At 48.7% G+C, this 16,465-nt stretch overlaps 2 protein-coding genes and 1 non-coding gene across 3 annotated transcripts; 2 read left to right on the top strand and 1 right to left on the bottom strand.

Annotated features, from left to right (window-relative positions):
- Positions 1-9,605: 9,605 nt before the first annotated feature.
- Positions 9,606-10,408, top strand: BO83DRAFT_413698 (uncharacterized protein; the record flags this gene model as incomplete). The annotated part of the gene is made up of 3 exons (XM_025534508.1): positions 9,606-9,710; positions 9,741-9,978; positions 10,044-10,408. The coding sequence occupies 3 exons, from the start codon at positions 9,606-9,608 to the stop codon at positions 10,373-10,375; spliced, it is 675 nt and encodes a 224-aa protein (XP_025392765.1). The 3' UTR covers positions 10,376-10,408.
- A 457-nt stretch (positions 10,409-10,865) lies between these two features.
- BO83DRAFT_t29 lies at positions 10,866-10,937 on the bottom strand. Its single transcript has one exon. It is a non-coding gene; the product is annotated as a tRNA-Glu (tRNA).
- A 3,487-nt stretch (positions 10,938-14,424) lies between these two features.
- Positions 14,425-16,398, top strand: BO83DRAFT_374598 (GTP-binding protein Obg). The gene is made up of 2 exons (XM_025530241.1): positions 14,425-14,664; positions 14,805-16,398. The coding sequence occupies exons 1-2, from the start codon at positions 14,560-14,562 to the stop codon at positions 16,275-16,277; spliced, it is 1,578 nt and encodes a 525-aa protein (XP_025392764.1). The 5' UTR covers positions 14,425-14,559; the 3' UTR covers positions 16,278-16,398.
- The last annotated feature ends 67 nt before the right edge of the window (positions 16,399-16,465 follow it).

The raw sequence follows: 16,465 nt of genomic DNA, 5'->3' as shown, positions 1-16,465 counted from the left end.
TAGCGGAGAGAGAGGGAAGGTCACATAAAAGGAGAAATCTGGACGGGCAGGGAATTAAATGAAGTATTTCCAGTGGATTACCTAGATATGTGATCAGGCGAAAAGACTAAAACGTCAACGGTTCAAGATAGTAAGTATGGGACAATGGAGCAAGCCTATTTCGGTTACAGCTGTACAAAAGGATGCAGGATGCAGTCGACAGCAAACAGCTGAGGAATAAGGGGATCCACTTTCATTATTAGCATGATTTATATTTTATTGTTATTATTTTATTTTCTCGAGGGAAGGGAAAATAAAAATCCAATTTTTCGATTTTTCGATTTTTTTGAATTTTTTTATCTTTTTAAGGTATGATGCGGGTGGACTACGCGGAGTGGAGGGAACGAGAGATGGATCGGAACCATCTGACACGGCCGTCAAGGCAACAAGACAAAATAATGGGGCACCACAAGAGACTTGAGGTGGGCGGAAAGGGAAAAAGTAGCAGGAAAAAGCGAAAGCAGCAGAGCAGAACCGGAATCCGAGAAAGGGGTGGAGCCAATAGCAGAAGCGAAACAATATTCTCTCTCTCCATTCAAGGTACTACGTACTTACGGGGCATACATCATGTTCACTCCCACCTTGGGTTACAACTTGAGTAAGTATTTTACTTACTCTCTCTCTTTCTCTTCGCCAGTAACGTAGCCGTGTCCGGGCAGAAAGGGAACCAGAAGGAAACCGCCCGGTTACCCATGTAAGAGCGGTATGGCCCTTTGATTCCTTACAGCACAGAGAAAAAATAAATCAGCCCGTGGATTTTCCCGATTGCAAATATTAGCCAGGAATAATTATCAGCATCATCATTATCGAATCAAACAGAAATAATGTCATAAGGGGAAAAATCAGATTGAGATCGGAGCTGGAAATGTATCCATCAACTAGACCTACTGTCAGACCACACTAAACACTCAAAGGGGAAGACGATTAAACTAAAGCAAAAGGGAAATATTGGGGAACAAAAAATGAATGATAAATAACGAAAAAGGAAAGATAAAAAAAAAATACTCCAGGATGAAATAAAATCAAGAAAAATGGGGACGAAAAATAATAATAATAATAATAATAATAATACTAATAATAATAATAAATAGAGAAAAAAAAATAAAAGTAGGAAGGAAGCAAAAAGGGAGAGAAAAAGGCAAAAGGAGAGACACAGCGAGAAACCGCAAATTGCCCCATTCCAGAGCCGCCGCCGCAGATTGACCGGTAGGACCCATGGACCTGAGCCCCGGGCTCCGGGGAACAGTCAGAGGTGAGTAGTTGAGTAGCTAGGAGCGCGCTAAATTGGCCCGTAAGGCAATGATGATCGGCTTTCCAGAAGTCTGGTTTTAGTGTGACTTAGTGAGATGATAGATCTAACAGCACCTCCAGCCCACTTTCAATCACAGTGACCAGCCCGCCTCCCCCCTCCCCTCTCAAGTCTCAATAAAGGGGATTACCTATCATGGCTAAACTGAATGGCGAGTGAGTGAGTGTAAGTGAGTAAGAGTGTATGTGCGGCTGTAATTACACTAGGGAAGCTGCTGTCCCTCCACAAAGTAAATGTCTTTTTTTTTCTTTCGCTCTGTCTCCCTCCCTCCCTTTGGCCTGATCCACAGGAGCGGAATTCTGGAAGAGCCAGCCGGTTCCCACCCTCATGCTTGATCAGTTGACGGATCAGGTAAAAAGGGGATCGCCCACGAAATTACAAAAAAAAAAAATATCAAAAAGAAAGAAAAAAAGAAAATGTATGCATCAAAAGTGCTACGAACTGAGGTCCACACTCGGTAGTTGTTGTTGGTAGTTGATGTTGGACAAACAAAGAACTACGCTAATCATGACAACATCCAACAGCACAAGCTACCGTGGTATTACAAATCAGGAAGCAGAACAACATCAAATATAGGGAAGGTTGTACTTTAGCAGTCAGTTGGACTACAATAGACGATTAGCTAACAATAAAAACGGGGGTGCCTTGTTTGGGGGCTGCTTAATGGTAAGAAGCGGTGTATCGTGCAAGATCAGGGAGGAATACACATCGGCAAGTCAAGCCAAGAAATCAAAGAGTGTACAGTAAGTAAGACAGGTTTGAGGGTTTGGTGATCTGATATGGAGGAGCGGAAAATCGGAGCAGTGGGCATAATACTGATTAGCCAAACAAAGATAAGAAAAAGGAAAAGCAACAAGAAGAGAGGGCGAAAAAGAGGGGTTGGCGAAGTGGGTAATTAGTGAGCGACGAGAAGAAAGAAGATCGCTGGGAGAAGTTGATGGGAGAGCGGAGCAAGCAAAAAAAAAAAAAAAAAAGGAACAGGTGAAAAAGAAAGCACAGCGTAAAATTGGGGGGAAAGGAAATAAAATCAAAGCCCACATACACACATACATAGTACATACGTACATACATACACAGCACACGGGACCATACACAGAGAGTAGATACCATCATCCTCTATTTGCCAAAGTGGGACTGATAATAAGACTGGCGGCAAGCGGGAGGTGAGCAATCGACAGCCAGCCCTTACGGTGAGAAACGACGCTATTATTCCATCGCTTGACTGGAAGTGGACCGACAAAAGACGGGGTGGGTGATCGGGAGAAAACCGATTGACATTTAGAGCGATCACCCGTCAAAAAGGAGACAGAGAGCCTACTTACTACGACTAGTACTACTAGTATTCACTGGGAGACGGATTGCGACTTCTTACCCCGTGGTTAGTTGCTTAACACAAGGAGCCCAAGCTTAGAGGGTTGTATGATCGTTGTAATGATCAGTAATAAGGGTCCCTCATCATAGAGGCGTGTTGTCCTTGAGCTCGGCACCTAAAGTAGCAAATGGACCAATTCCGAGAGCCACGGTGTTATACCGTACCCAAACAAGCAACTTGACCAACCTCACCCACGACCCCAGGGACTAGATCGAGCCATGCTATAAATCACTACACAGTGGTGACCGCTCGGCTTCTCGAGCAAATGCTCCGGAACTCTAATGCGATCTTTTAGAGGGCATACTAGCTTTGTCTGGTGATTGGTAGGTGACATTTACAGTACTTGAGGAATTCTGGATGGAGGAGACCGAGAGAGAGTGTGTGTGTGTGGATGAGTAACAAGGGCAGGCCTGTCTTGTAACTAACTCCGATGTGAAGAAAGGATCGAAGAGCCAAAGAAGCGAGGAGGGCGAACAACATTGCAGCAGGTGATCACGGGGGTTTGATTGGAGCTCCCGCCGAACTCTATCTATCTTGTTTGAAGGGGGTTTTTTTTTTTACTGCGCTGTCGGTCCCAACGGATAGATGGAAGTGTACAATAAGTAATCATGGTGTCCATACCGAACTGCATTTTTTTGGATACCAATCGCAAATCCCATTAAGATCATTCCACGCATCCCTGGGGCTGCCGATGACTGTGGAGGGATGGACATCGTCGCAGACTCTGGGTCCCCAGTAAAATCCCTTCTCGGATTCCTTTGACGTCATTCTATCTACTAGTCCAACGGCTAGTGCTCGAGATTTTCCCCGTGTTGCTTGGAGAACCTCTTGATTGAGACCTGAAACGGCGGGTAATGCGAAAAGTAAGTTCCTGGTACCTAATGGTATGAGGCTAATGAGCCTGACACCCGACGACGCACCTTCAAGGTCCTGTCCGTCTGTCTTTCTCCTCCATCCCCCAGTTACGAGGTTACCTAGCCACAGCTAAGTTCTGCTAAGTGATAGCCGCCGTTGGTGTTGTTTCCTAAAAATCGCGTGGCTCTCTTTAGGCTCTCCGGGTGACATGGCCAAAATATCCTACTATAACAGACCAGGGGGGGGGGTGGGTTTAGAAAGATACTTACTGGTCATTTTGCTCCTCTGATAATGCCATTGGCCAACTGTGATCGCGTTATTGTCTTGTAGTTGATTCCGAAAAGTAGTAAGTAGTAGCCTGCCTTCTCCATGAACACATAAAAGTAACGCTAAGGGCGGGCGGAGGTAAAAACAAGCCCAAGTTACTTAGTACCAAGTATGTAACATTACGTGTATTCGGTAACGAAGAGAGAGGAACAGGTAAAAACCCACCGCTGCATAAGGTAAATAGTACCATGCTGTGGATCTCATAGTGCCTGACTTAGCGCGGTTGAGATCTGGAGCCACGCGAGCCAAATGAGGGTCAAGAAGAGGGGGAGAAAAACAATGGAAGCTTGCGAGCTGCAAGTGATCTTTTGACCATCATGATGAATAGGCCAGTGGGGCGCTTTTGATACGGACGATCGACCATTAGCAGCCGCCCGCCCAGCAGGAAAGAAGATGAAGGGCGGACAATAAACTCGGGCAGCTCAGCAAAAGGCATTTGCAGAGCAGCAGACGACGTCATTACACTTGAGACGGACAGTAGCAGGCAGCTGAACCCGCTGACCTCTACCAGATCATCAAAGAAGGGTGAAAAAGGGGGTGAGGGGGATAGATTTGGTACACAAAGCCAATGGAGAGGATCCGGAAACACCCCCCGCCGAGTTGAAACCCGATGACCCCGTTGCTCTGGGCCAAAAATACGTACGTATAGGAAGTCAGTAGGTATTCTATCCGCCGGGGCGGCTTCAAGGAGGAGCCGGACGAAGGAGCAGCTAGGGAAGAAGAAACCCTACCCAAGCTACTAGCTACTAGATACCACGCGGGAGAGACGCAACCCGAGAGCATGCGAACGAAGATAAGTCGGGTCGGGTCTTCAAAGCCAATACGAGTGCTTCCTTGAGGATCCCGATTGGGCTATTTAGGGATTTTCCGACGTGACAACGTGCTGTCGCAGGATTAATTCTTTCGACTTGGGTGCATTACTTGCATCCAGTAAGATGGAGCTTACCCCTCAATTCCCTGACAAGCAAAGACGACGACGTGCTTCGTTTGGGTTTCAAGGACTTGCTAAGGAGCCGTCAACCCAAACGGCCCGTGGTTTGGCGGTGTCTGCATGGCGTCGATTCAAAACCATGATACTGGGCAGGAGATGGCCGAGTGGTCAGCGGTCTTAGCTCGAGTGACCACGATCGTGTCCAGCTTGATAACCATTCGGACGTTTCGGAGGAAAACAGGAAACGGACGGTGAAATGTCATCGCGATGCGCCTAGTCTCTTAGCAGATACATACGTGCTGCTGTGCATCATGTGAGCATGACCCGTCGCAGCTGAATGAAGCACGGGCGAGTCTAAATTATTGGGTGGATCAAGAGGGGGGGGGACCCTGAGATGATTAGCAGCAACAGTTGACCACTAGTATACTTGTATATACTTGTAACTAGGCTAATTGCATGGGAGCTGGCGACAACTTCCCGGTCATTATTGGCAACTATGATGTGCTGTTGGTAGTAGTAATAGAGGGAAAGAAAGAATGATGATTGATTAGTGAGGAACATCGGTGTGTGGTGCCGTGCCCGCTGATGCCGCTGCCCTGCAGGTGCAATAACTTTGTGCTAGCTGAGGTGGGAGGAGAGGGGGAAAGCGTCGGTCACTGCCCACTTCACCACCTGAATTGAACCACTGCCAAAACAAAACAGAGGAAAATTCCGGCAGGAAGCGGTGAAGAGCCGAGAGAGGAGGGGCTTGCAGGCTGCTGGGTAACTTGGGTACGGACCGCCTAAGCTGTTGGCCGATAACTAACTAACTACTAACTATCACCACTAACTGCATCACGATCCTTGTGCCACCAAATGCGGGACAGACAGGCTTTGTTTGTCAACGTCTGTCAAAGATCCTGGCCGGTTTTACCCTACTTACTGCAGTCCTCGTGTGTCTTTATTTTTTCAAGAACCTTTGCGATAGGTCAGCTGCCCCGTCCCCCAGGGGGGTGTGGTAGGAAAGGAAGAATAACGCTCTGCTGTGCTTTGGGCAGAAATCCAAGCGCGGGCAGTCGCTGATGCTTGCTTGAATCATGCCTGGCTGGCTCGGGATCGTTCACGGAGCAGCAGTAGCAGCAGCAGCAGCAGCCCTGGTCCGCCTTGCAGGGAGCAATGAGAAACTTACGGTGAGCGATCCAACATTACACACACAAGCTGATCCAATACACAGCCACGGTAGCCAGGAGGGCAGCTGGCAACAACCTTCGGGAAGTAGTTTTCCGTTTTGACAGCTGGGCTTAGATCAACTCCTCATGCAAGGTCGATTGATTGCTGCTACTGGTGGCATACATCCATGTCTCTTGTTATCGCACCGGCGGGGCATTGGGCTGCCCCGCGGTACATCGCTTTTGCTGCAGTGGATGGTTGGGAGAGGTGTCAGAACCAGGCTGGAGGAAAGGAACCGTAACATCTGCCCATTCATCCGACCATCAATAATCCTTCTTCGGTATTGCGGGAGGATGTTAGAGGCTGTCCTGGAGTATGTCTGTCCCTCTAAGCAGCATGTCGCGTCTTGCGTTAGTGATCTTGTCAGTCTGATCACAACGACAATACATCGTTACTACTATGCCTCTCTATCACCTAACCCACCTATTCTCCGATTCGTTCAGTATCCTGCAACGACACTCAGCATTGAGCATCCCCATTACTGGCATGAGACTCTATCTAGTCATCGATACATGGCTTACTGGCGCATGACGTTGACTCTATCAGCAGGTCTCTGCTCCATACCTTTCCAGGCTCTTTCTCTCTCTTTTTTTCTTTCCTTCTATTTCTTTTCCTAACTATTGAGTTTCGCTCGCGGGGCAATCTTTACGTTGCCGCGATTCCTTCTCTCTGACCCAGCACATGTCTCAAAGCTTCAGCGAATCCCATTGACTTTTCTCCGTATGGAGTATTGAGTAGTCCTCCGTAGCGCCCTCCCAACTCTCGGGATCCACGGCCCACCTGGAATCAGCTTTGGAGGGACAAGCCACCCGCTTCCGGTCTGCGGTGGATCGTTTTACAGGCGCAGTTCCCGCGCCAGAGTGTCGGGTCCGCCTCTTGAGCCATGAGGAATCCTATACTGTGGCGGATGAGACTCGAAGTGAGGTCTTTGCCAGTCCCACACTGATTGAATTTCTTTTTTTTTTTTTTCCCCTGCTGATCGTCTAGTTCTCATTCAGGTCATGCTCGATGTTACCTTCCATCATGATCGGATCACCCGATAAATATACAGTAACTGACTACTAGTCTGTTAGTTAGTTATGTCGGTTCCGTCCTGACTTAGGCTAAGTCAAGTCGGTACTGTCGGCGCATGGCCGCATGTTTCATAGTAATTGAGGTGGTTACCCGACTACTAGAGATGGTCCACTCTCCCCCCTCCCAGAACAGTCACTAACTACATGATGCTTCGTCAAGCAGATGTATCGAATGCTTCTAGAAAACCCCCGTATTGGAGTAGTTGACGTCAGCGTAAATTATTGTGCATCATGCCATTGGTGCTGAACAACAATGTTAAGATCGAGTAAGATACTCGTTGACAATTACTCGATCGGTCAACACCGGCAGTCAGCGTGACTGCGGCTGTGGCGGGTCAAAGAAGCCCCCAGCAGTAAGTAGACTAATACGTATTAACTACTACGACGGTGGCAGGACTGAAAAGCCCTACAGTAAGTAGTGATCCAAAATTGAGATCCTGGAGTGTCTCTCAGCTGGGATCCCTGGTCTTCTGTCAGAATTACGGACATGATCGGTTCGATCAATGTGGGGAACCGCGCGGGTCATACGCAGTCAACCACCAACCTACTGGGATTTCCCTGTTAGGAGATAACTGGTGTGTCTTTGAAGGCATCCGTTCCATCGGTGATTGCATTTGCATCGATGTAAATCCTCGCAGTCTTTCGGTCTTACTTTATCTAATCGCTAAATAATGACGACAATTACCCAGTCTACGTTACCTGTATGCAACGTAGTCGGTTCGAGTCAGAGAGCCAAGCGGAAACGGAATTTTGAGACTTTGAGAGTAAGAGAAGGGTGTGAGATCTAAAGAAAGAAAGGAGGAGAACGCAAATAGAGACCCGCAGTCTTTCCCGCCTCTCGCTTGGAAGATGGAACAACTAGTTATCCCATGAGACCAGCACCTCGCTGTTTTCGTCAACCTCGATACCTTCATCCACTACTCCGTAACCCCCTTCCAACGTCAGGAGTAGTAGGATAGTAGGATAGACTTTGAAACGAACCAAGGTACCGAGTACCGGGTAGGAAGTACCGGACCAAAGATAGAGCTGAGGAGAGGTACGAATCCACCAGGTACCTTTAGTTCACCACCAGAACCGAAGGTCTTTGTGCACTGGAACCGGCTTCACCTCCCCGAACCAATAAAACCATATAGGCGGTCAGGTGGATGAATGGCACATTTTGGTGGAAGTGAAACATCGAACCCGAGAAAAGGGCGGGAATTGCATCTCATCTCATCTCATCTTTTTTTTTTCTCCCTCCTCGCTTTTCGCCGTTGCGTCACAATCTCACGCCGGCTCGACGGAAGGGATTTGGAGGCAAAAGTACGGGCGAATAGTACTTCCCCGTCGCTGGCTGGCTTTGACAAATCGAGCCACCGTGGCTAAGCCAGCGGGGCTGGGCAACTTGCACCCAAAAAAATGCCTTCCTTCTTTTTCCTTCCCTCTGCTTTCTTTTCCCCACCTCAATTGCGCCCCCTCCCCTCAGAAGGGCGAAGGGAATTGCGGACTTGGCCGGTCTTCGTCTTGCACTTACTCTGTTTCTTCCTTTCTGAATTAATTAAAGTGTCATACAGTAGTATCCAGCATCAGCTGGGACGGGATGGAATCTGTTCCATCTAGTCTCCCTCTTCTCTCCGTCTCTACCTATCGCAATGCGAGATGAAAGCATCCTTTCAGCTGGGATTAATTATGGGGGCGCGGCGCTACAATGGCGTAGCTATCGACGGACTCGACGGCTCAAGTAAGGTTCAGTCTGGATAATGGGTCTACTTTTACGGATACAGAGTACTAAGCATGTCTCGGTTCCTAAAACCACTAATTTCACTCTTCCTCTTCATGCTGACCTATGAAAGAACTCGGTATGTAGGCGACCTGCTGGAGTAGGCAGGTAGATGCCTGTACCACCTACACATGTCAGTGGATTCTCAACAACCGCCAGTGTCCTCCTGTCTTCGTGGCAAAGCTGACCCCCAAATCCACCATTTGATAGGATACACCGGTGGTCAGCGCACACACACACACACACACACACACACACACACACACATTAAACAGTAAAGGGAAATTAAATCCCGGATTGAATAAGGAGTAACTTTCAAAGAAGGACTTTCGTCTCCAACGGAATTGCGGATCCGGTCCCGCGGCGACGGATAACAATCGAGGACCATGGGTCTGATCTCCAATCACACTCGGCTAGTCTCTCGACTCTCGCATGATTGATCGATTCCGCCTTCCTGTTCCCGCCTTTTGGCTTTTTCAGACGGCGCACTATTTGCATTCCGCCCCATTTTAGAGCCATCATAGCCGTCCTCTTTTTGATCATGTGAGCTGCAGGGGAATCCCATCCTCCCCCTTCCGGCGGTACCAGGAACCCCATCCCATTCGCTCAGATCCATGCACTTCTGGAATCCACTGCGGAGCCTCAGACCAAGTTGAACGGCTGTATATCAAGGCCAAGGTGGGCTAGTCCCTGTAAGTGAGTCTACGACTGTGTACTTTGTACCTGTCGACATGAATCGGAGGGAACTTGTCCCTCGCCCCCAACGTGCGGAATCTAGCCTTTCTGGATCCATCAACAGGAGGGGCCCCTACCTCGACTTCCTCCCTCGACACAGTGTATGTACGCTATTCCGTAGTATCCGACAGGGATGCCAACAATGGACCATAACTTTAAATCGCAATATGGCCCGGTACTTTATGCATCTCAACTTTTTCATGGACGTCGTGACTAGTTCGTCGATCGCGGGCGCTGATTTGCAGAAAGGCCTGCCTATCCCTGTGACAGCCGAACTACTGCATCCTTGTTCACAATCACAGACCCCAAACCAGGCCAATGGCATTGTCATGCAGGCGGTCTGCTGCGAACAGCATCCCACCACGCATAGTAGTGCCGAAACAAGATGAGCCAGTGTCATTTCTGGGTTTGGCCTTGATCTGTCACTTTGGCAGCATCCAGGGCTGCACATGGGATGCACAGCAACTGGGTGGTCGAGGCCTATCTAGACGGGTGGAGTCCTGTCAATGATCTGCCGTGTCTCGACCGAGCTTTTGCGATAATGATCCTACTCGCAGATCGTAGGTCGTGGAATGATGGTCCACTGCGCGGTAATAAGCCCGAATGGTCATTGACTTCCACGAATTATGCAGTCATGGATATGTCCATGTTCCATTTCGTCAATCGAGAAGCGGCATGGGCATGCCATTACAGGAAACAAGGTAGTCTAGAAGACCCACTGTGCAACTCGCCAGACCAAGATAATGCTCAGCTACTATTGAGGTAACCGGGCTCACGTCACACAAATCATAAGGTGTGCTACATACGGCACCGAAGCCGGTGAGCCCACTTTGCACGGTGGACTTAGCCACCACCTGACCAAGTTCTCGTCGCGAGGCCCTGGTGCGACAGGCACCGATAGTGTAACACTGTGGTGATGGTGGGTAATCGCCCTGCGGTACTTTGGACCTTTTGCCTATCAGGGAAATTATAGTCCGCTTCGCAGGCTGGCAGGTAGCAGGTAGCCTACTTGGTAGGCGCCGTCGCGCAGGAAAATACTGCCAATGGTCGCTATTTGGTCGTAACGTGTGACCACCGGGCGTGTCGTCGCATATTTGCCGAGCTGTCAAACTACAGGCCGCCACCGAGGCAACAAGTGGAAAAAAGAAATGACGCTAGGAATCATTTATAGATCTCTTCGCAACAACGGGCGGGAAGAAATGTAAAAAAGAGACACTAGATAGAAAGAAAGCAAAAATCAAAAAGGAAATTTTGAGCTCCGATAGGGGGAATCGAACCCCCGGCTGCCGTGTGAGAGACGGCGATGTTAGCCACTACACCATATCGGATTACTTGATATTCTGTCTTCTTTTTTTAGCTATATGTCTCACGGCTGTTGCCTGTCAAATCAAGACAACGTTGGGTGTCTGTCCCCTTCCTCCATCGCAACTCTGCCAACGCAGTGGACTAACTGTGAGATTGTCCGCATGCACCTTCAAGTTGCGGGCTGGCTGCCTTCACCATGATACTGAGCTGGGCATCTATCCAGCCCTGCTTATGCGGTGATTAGCAGGAGCTAAGAGAATGCATTACTTAGTACTTATCTAGTACCGGGTCCGGAATGTGTCCTAGGGCAAAGACATATATTCCAGGGCAGCTCGTGCAGGATAGATCGCCGCGGATTCCGTGCTTGTCAGCTTCCAAACATTGACTCACCCACTCCATTCCGGACCACGGAAACTGGACCTGATCCGGAGAATGCTACCTTTCTGGACAGAAATTATTAATTCAAAACTACTTGGATGGCCAGACCCTGAAGACACAACACCCCTTCGTCATGTGATCGACTGAGGTGCTGGAAGTATACCTTTTACGCGCCGGATGCATTGCATCTGCATCATCCAAGATGAGATGAGGCGGCCGATAAGCTAGCGTAAGCTTCGACTGGATAGAACGACGAGTCGATCCTTCGGGCAGGGATGTCAGCCACTAACGGGCAAAAGTACCCATTTCCCTGTCGCCCCTCCCTCCGTTCCCCAGAAGCATTGAACAGGAAAAGTCCAAAAAGCAAAGGCATTCTAAGTAGCCGGGCACCCGGATCCGATCCGGGACACTAAGACCAGCTAGACTAAGTAGACTCTCACATTTCAGCTCTATTCCTCCCGACCTACAGCATCCAGTGGCTATCCGCGCGCACGCCAAAGAAAATAACAAAACTCTACGCAACTCTAGGTGCTTTGATACATCCACACGGGACGGGAGGACATCTCCGGCTCTCACTATTGGAGCATTATTCCTTCCCCCTTGAGATGTCATGATAACCCAGATTTCGAATGGAGCCCTTGTTTGTCTGTTTGCTTTGTTGATCGGGTTTCATGATGGAGATCTTGTCGTGTGGTCGGCGATAAATGGACGTCAGGTTCATTGGATGAGAGGTGCGTCAACATCCACCCCCTGCTGATCTACTACCAAAGTAGATACTAGTTAACTAGCAGCATGTACTGATTTAGTCCGAGGGACAGATGGATGGACACACCACCCCAATATCTGAGCCTGTCCAGTGCGGCCACAACAACTAAATATCCACAATATGTAAAGCCAAGCATAAGTCCTATCTCCACTCTCCCACACACACACACACACACACACACTCCCTCTCGACGAAAAGGCCAAGTCAAGTATCTACGTATTAACTGCGATAAGTTTAGCGCATCCACACCCATTCGACATTTGACTAAATCCGACAGTCCAGATCAGGTCCCCGAAAGGTAAAATAGAAAGTTGACACGTCCAAAGAAAAGCCCACTGACCACTTAGTTACTGACTTGCTTCACTCACGATCCACAATCACGCAGTCTTATTTCTAATTCAGCAACTCTCTTTTTCATATGAAGTATTTTATCTTTCAATTTCGCCACTGTGGATCGGTCCAGATCGCAGATACAGGTACACACCCAAATGAATGATGAATAACTAACTGGGTCTACACAATAGATACATAGCACACAGTAGTAACTACAGTAACCAAGCATCAACTACTCCATACATCACCAATGACCCCTACTGCATCTGCAGATTACTCCCAACATACCACTTACTATACCAACAGCAACAAGGGAAAGAAGAGACGAAGTACCACAAGGAAATGTGGCTCAACAGCTATGATGCCATGCGACTCAACCAATTCCCGGGTGTGGCGAGTCCGCGCGGCATTAGCCCTGCAGTTGAAACCACCACTGCTGCTACCTAAGTACTTCAGCTGCTACCGCTATATACTGTAACACAACACCTGACTGACTGACTTACAATTCAGCCCAGTTGGGTATTTGCCCGGTGAGATTTGAGCGGTCTACTGTATACTATGCATAGGATTGCATCATTGTGCGATCATTCCTCGGGATATACTTGCTGTATGGGATGGGGAGTATTATGCATGTCGCATGGTGCGGTTGTTGATATATTGTCTACCAAGTAAGTATTCAGGTTGCTTAAGTTGCTGTTGTTTGTGGCCCGACTTGATGCCTGCCTGCCTGCTTGCCTGCTTGCCTGCCCGTCTGGTTTGCCTGCCTGTCTGTTTGTTTGTTTCTGTACGCCCCTATGCTGGTGAACGTTGGTCGGTGTTATGGTAGGCTGTCTGTAGAAGGGAAAATAAACCCGTGTCTCATTTTGCCGGAGCCTGGTTTCATTCTGTTTCCTTAATCGGAGATAATAGCCTAGGTCTAATGTATCTTGCTTCAATTGTCAATTATAAAGTATATATACCAGAACAGACTTTATAGCATGATAAAACCACCAATGCCGATATAAATACGAATACCCCCATCCACAACCAGACATCAAACATCAGACACCCCCCTCGAGAGGAAAAAAAACCCACCAACCAAGTACACTCCGTAGAGACTTCCCGAATCGTCGCCGATATATGCGCGCGCAAGGTATCACCGCAACACAGCAGAGACAGGGCAGCGCAGCACAGTGCAGTGCACATCTTCCTCCTCCCCTCGCACACACTGCATCTGTGATGTAAGCCGACACAACCTGACCCGACTCAGCCCAGCCCAGTTCAGCTCAGCTCAGCTCAGCTCAGCTTGAGTGCGTCAAGAAGAAAAAGTTCTGCCCGATGTAGTGCAAGACAAATGAAGATTGATCGTTGGGCCTGGCCGCTCTTTCAGACAGACAGACAGACAGACAGCCAGCCAGCCTTCATTCTTAGTTGAATCACTCGTAAATCTTAAGTAAGCCTGACACGCATACTGCTGCATATTTTCCTCTGCTGACTGTAACATTTGGTGCATGAAGTTAGGAGGTTTTCTTTCTTGTGTTTGATATGACATTCTTGAGAAAGGTGTGCGGGCTTTGGGGTTGCAGATGAGTTGGTAATTCGCTAAATGGTCAGTTTGGTGATTATTGCATGTTGAGTATAGACTTTTTGTGGTGTTTGCGGGATTTAAGTGGTTTTGGTTGGTTTGTTCTGTTATGGTCTTGGAATTCCAGAGTTCACTTGGTGGTTTTGTATGTATGTCTTTGTGGTTATGGTTTTGGTTTTGGTTCTGCTGTTGTTAAGTTGTGATTATCTGCCTTGAAATGGGTTGACTGTTAGAATTGAAAGAATAATAGTGTATACTTCCAATGCATCATTGAGGACAATAGATGAACCTCGTATATATTCTGAACAATGGCAGATAGAAAACACATGTTGAATGAATGTGAATGTTTGTTTGTAGACAGTAAACACTGTTATCATCAGGTGCCGATAACGTCACGTGCTGGCCGGATTTGCTGGAAATGCGGCATGAGCCATGACATCGACACCGATTTCATCATCAATCCTAATCCCAAGAAGCTATTGAGGTCCTGAAACAAGGCAGGAAAATGCATCGCAGCTGATTAATACCCCTTCAATTCGCATAATTCTCTCCCCGCCATCCCAGAATGAGCTATAGGCTATAGCTAAGCTCCACATTTTACAACATGGCAGCTCACAGAACATGGTTCCTCCGCTCAATTCCTCGCATTCTCCCCCAACACTCCGTCCGATTACGTCCTCTAGCTAGGACACCTGCATCCGCTCTAAAAGTATGGTCTCAGCGGTATAATAGCACCGAAGCCGAGTCCAAGCGATCAGAGTATCATCAGCAAACGCCACTCCCCGATCATATCTCCGAACCGTCACATCTGAATCCGTCCCCGAAGATTATTCGCGCTTTATCTTTCAGGATAAATGTCGCTCGACGATATATGCCGGTGCTGGTGGGCATGGGTGCGTCTCGTTTCTTCGTGAGAAATATGTCGAAGAGGGTCCGCCGAATGGTGGCGACGGAGGTAGTGGCGGGAGCATCTATATTCAGGCCGTTGAAGGTATGACGAGTCTACATAAGCTGGCTCGTAGGGGGATTATAAAGGCCGGTCGGGGGAAGAACGGGCAGGGGAAAAGCAAAGGAGGCAAACGAGGCAACGATGTCCTGCTCCAGGTTCCCGTTGGCACTGTCGTTCGTGAAGTCGATCGTTACGACCCGGTCACGGAGGAAATCGTGCGCCGGAAACGTGAGCGCAAAGAAGCTGCTGCTGCTGCTGCTGCTGCGGCAGAGGAGGGCGCAGAAGAGAGGGATGAAATAGATGAGCTTGGGTTACCGTCTATACGACATGATCGCTGGGTTCTGTACCCTGGTGCCAACCCGTCTGATTACCTGACTACGGTGTTTCCGAATAATCCGCCCCGGAGACAACATATCGCTGCACTGGAACCGCAGGCGCCGATCTATCTCGATCTCTCGCAGCATATGGACAAGCCGATCTTGTTGGCTGCTGGAGGTGCCGGTGGCTTGGGTAACCCACACTTTGTGACTCGCAATATGAACCGGCCTACGTTCGCATCTAGAGGTGAAGGCGGCATGCGCCTGGAGCTTGAGTTTGAGCTGAAGCTGCTTGCGGATGTTGGACTTGTCGGGAAACCCAATGCGGGCAAAAGTACATTGCTTCGGTCGTTGACCAACAGTCGCACCCGGGTCGGAAACTGGGAGTTCACGACGCTTTCTCCTAACATAGGTACGGTGGTCATCGACAATCATAAAGGGCGACCGTTGGTGGAATCCAAAGGAAAGGCCCGGCGGACGAACTTCACTATTGCCGATATTCCTGGTCTGATCGAGGACGCTCATCTGGATAAGGGCCTTGGTCTTGGCTTTCTCCGGCATATTGAGCGCGCTGGTATCCTGGCATTTGTGGTTGATCTTAGCGCAGGTGACCCTGTGCAGGGACTGAAGGGTCTCTGGCACGAACTGGGCGAATACGAGCGCGTCCGTGACGTTGAAGAGTCGATGAAAGTTGAGGGAGATGATTTAACCTGGAATCCGCCCACTCATGGTCTTCCTGAACTACAATCCCAAAGTGCAATTCAAAAGCTCAACGAGGTTGCGTCAAAAGCTAAAGACGAACTTCCCGCTTTGAATCTCTCTCCAATTCACACCAAGCCATGGTTTGTGGTAGCCACCAAGGCCGATCTCCCGGAGACTCAAGAACGCTTCAAGACACTGCGTGACTATCTTGCCGCCGTTAAGAACGGCGAAGAGGAACATCCGGGCGGACATCCCTATGGACGGAGAGACAAGGTCTGCGCGGTTCCTGTCAGTGCCATTAGGGGCGAGGGAGTTGCAGGCATTCCAAAGCTTGTTGTGGACTTGCTCGATTGAGCAACGGCAACCAGAATTGATAGTACCAAATGTGCCTAAAAGGTGTATATATAAAGAGTTTGTAACATAGGGTCGGAGTTGATGGTTTGGCGGTTGTAATTATAACAGGGAATATGTCCGAATGAAGAGACAACTGGTTAAATAGCATAATCAATCTCGCTCCACAATCTCTCCTTTTGGTGAAGTTG

This window comes from Aspergillus eucalypticola, assembly GCF_003184535.1.
Source record: "Aspergillus eucalypticola CBS 122712 chromosome Unknown BO83scaffold_2, whole genome shotgun sequence".
Lineage (NCBI taxonomy): Eukaryota > Fungi > Ascomycota > Eurotiomycetes > Eurotiales > Aspergillaceae > Aspergillus > Aspergillus eucalypticola.
This window is presented reverse-complemented; position numbering and strand designations above follow the sequence as displayed.

What these genes read in the sequence shown, in the direction of transcription:
- BO83DRAFT_374598 (XM_025530241.1), top strand. Translation starts at nt 14,560, where the DNA reads ATGGCAGCTCACAGAACATGGTTCCTCCGCTCAATTCCTCGCATTCTC. An exon ending in CACCTGCATCCGCTCTAAAA is followed by an intron (nt 14,665 to 14,804) that starts GTATGGTCTCAG and finishes TTTATCTTTCAG; the next exon opens with GATAAATGTCGCTCGACGAT.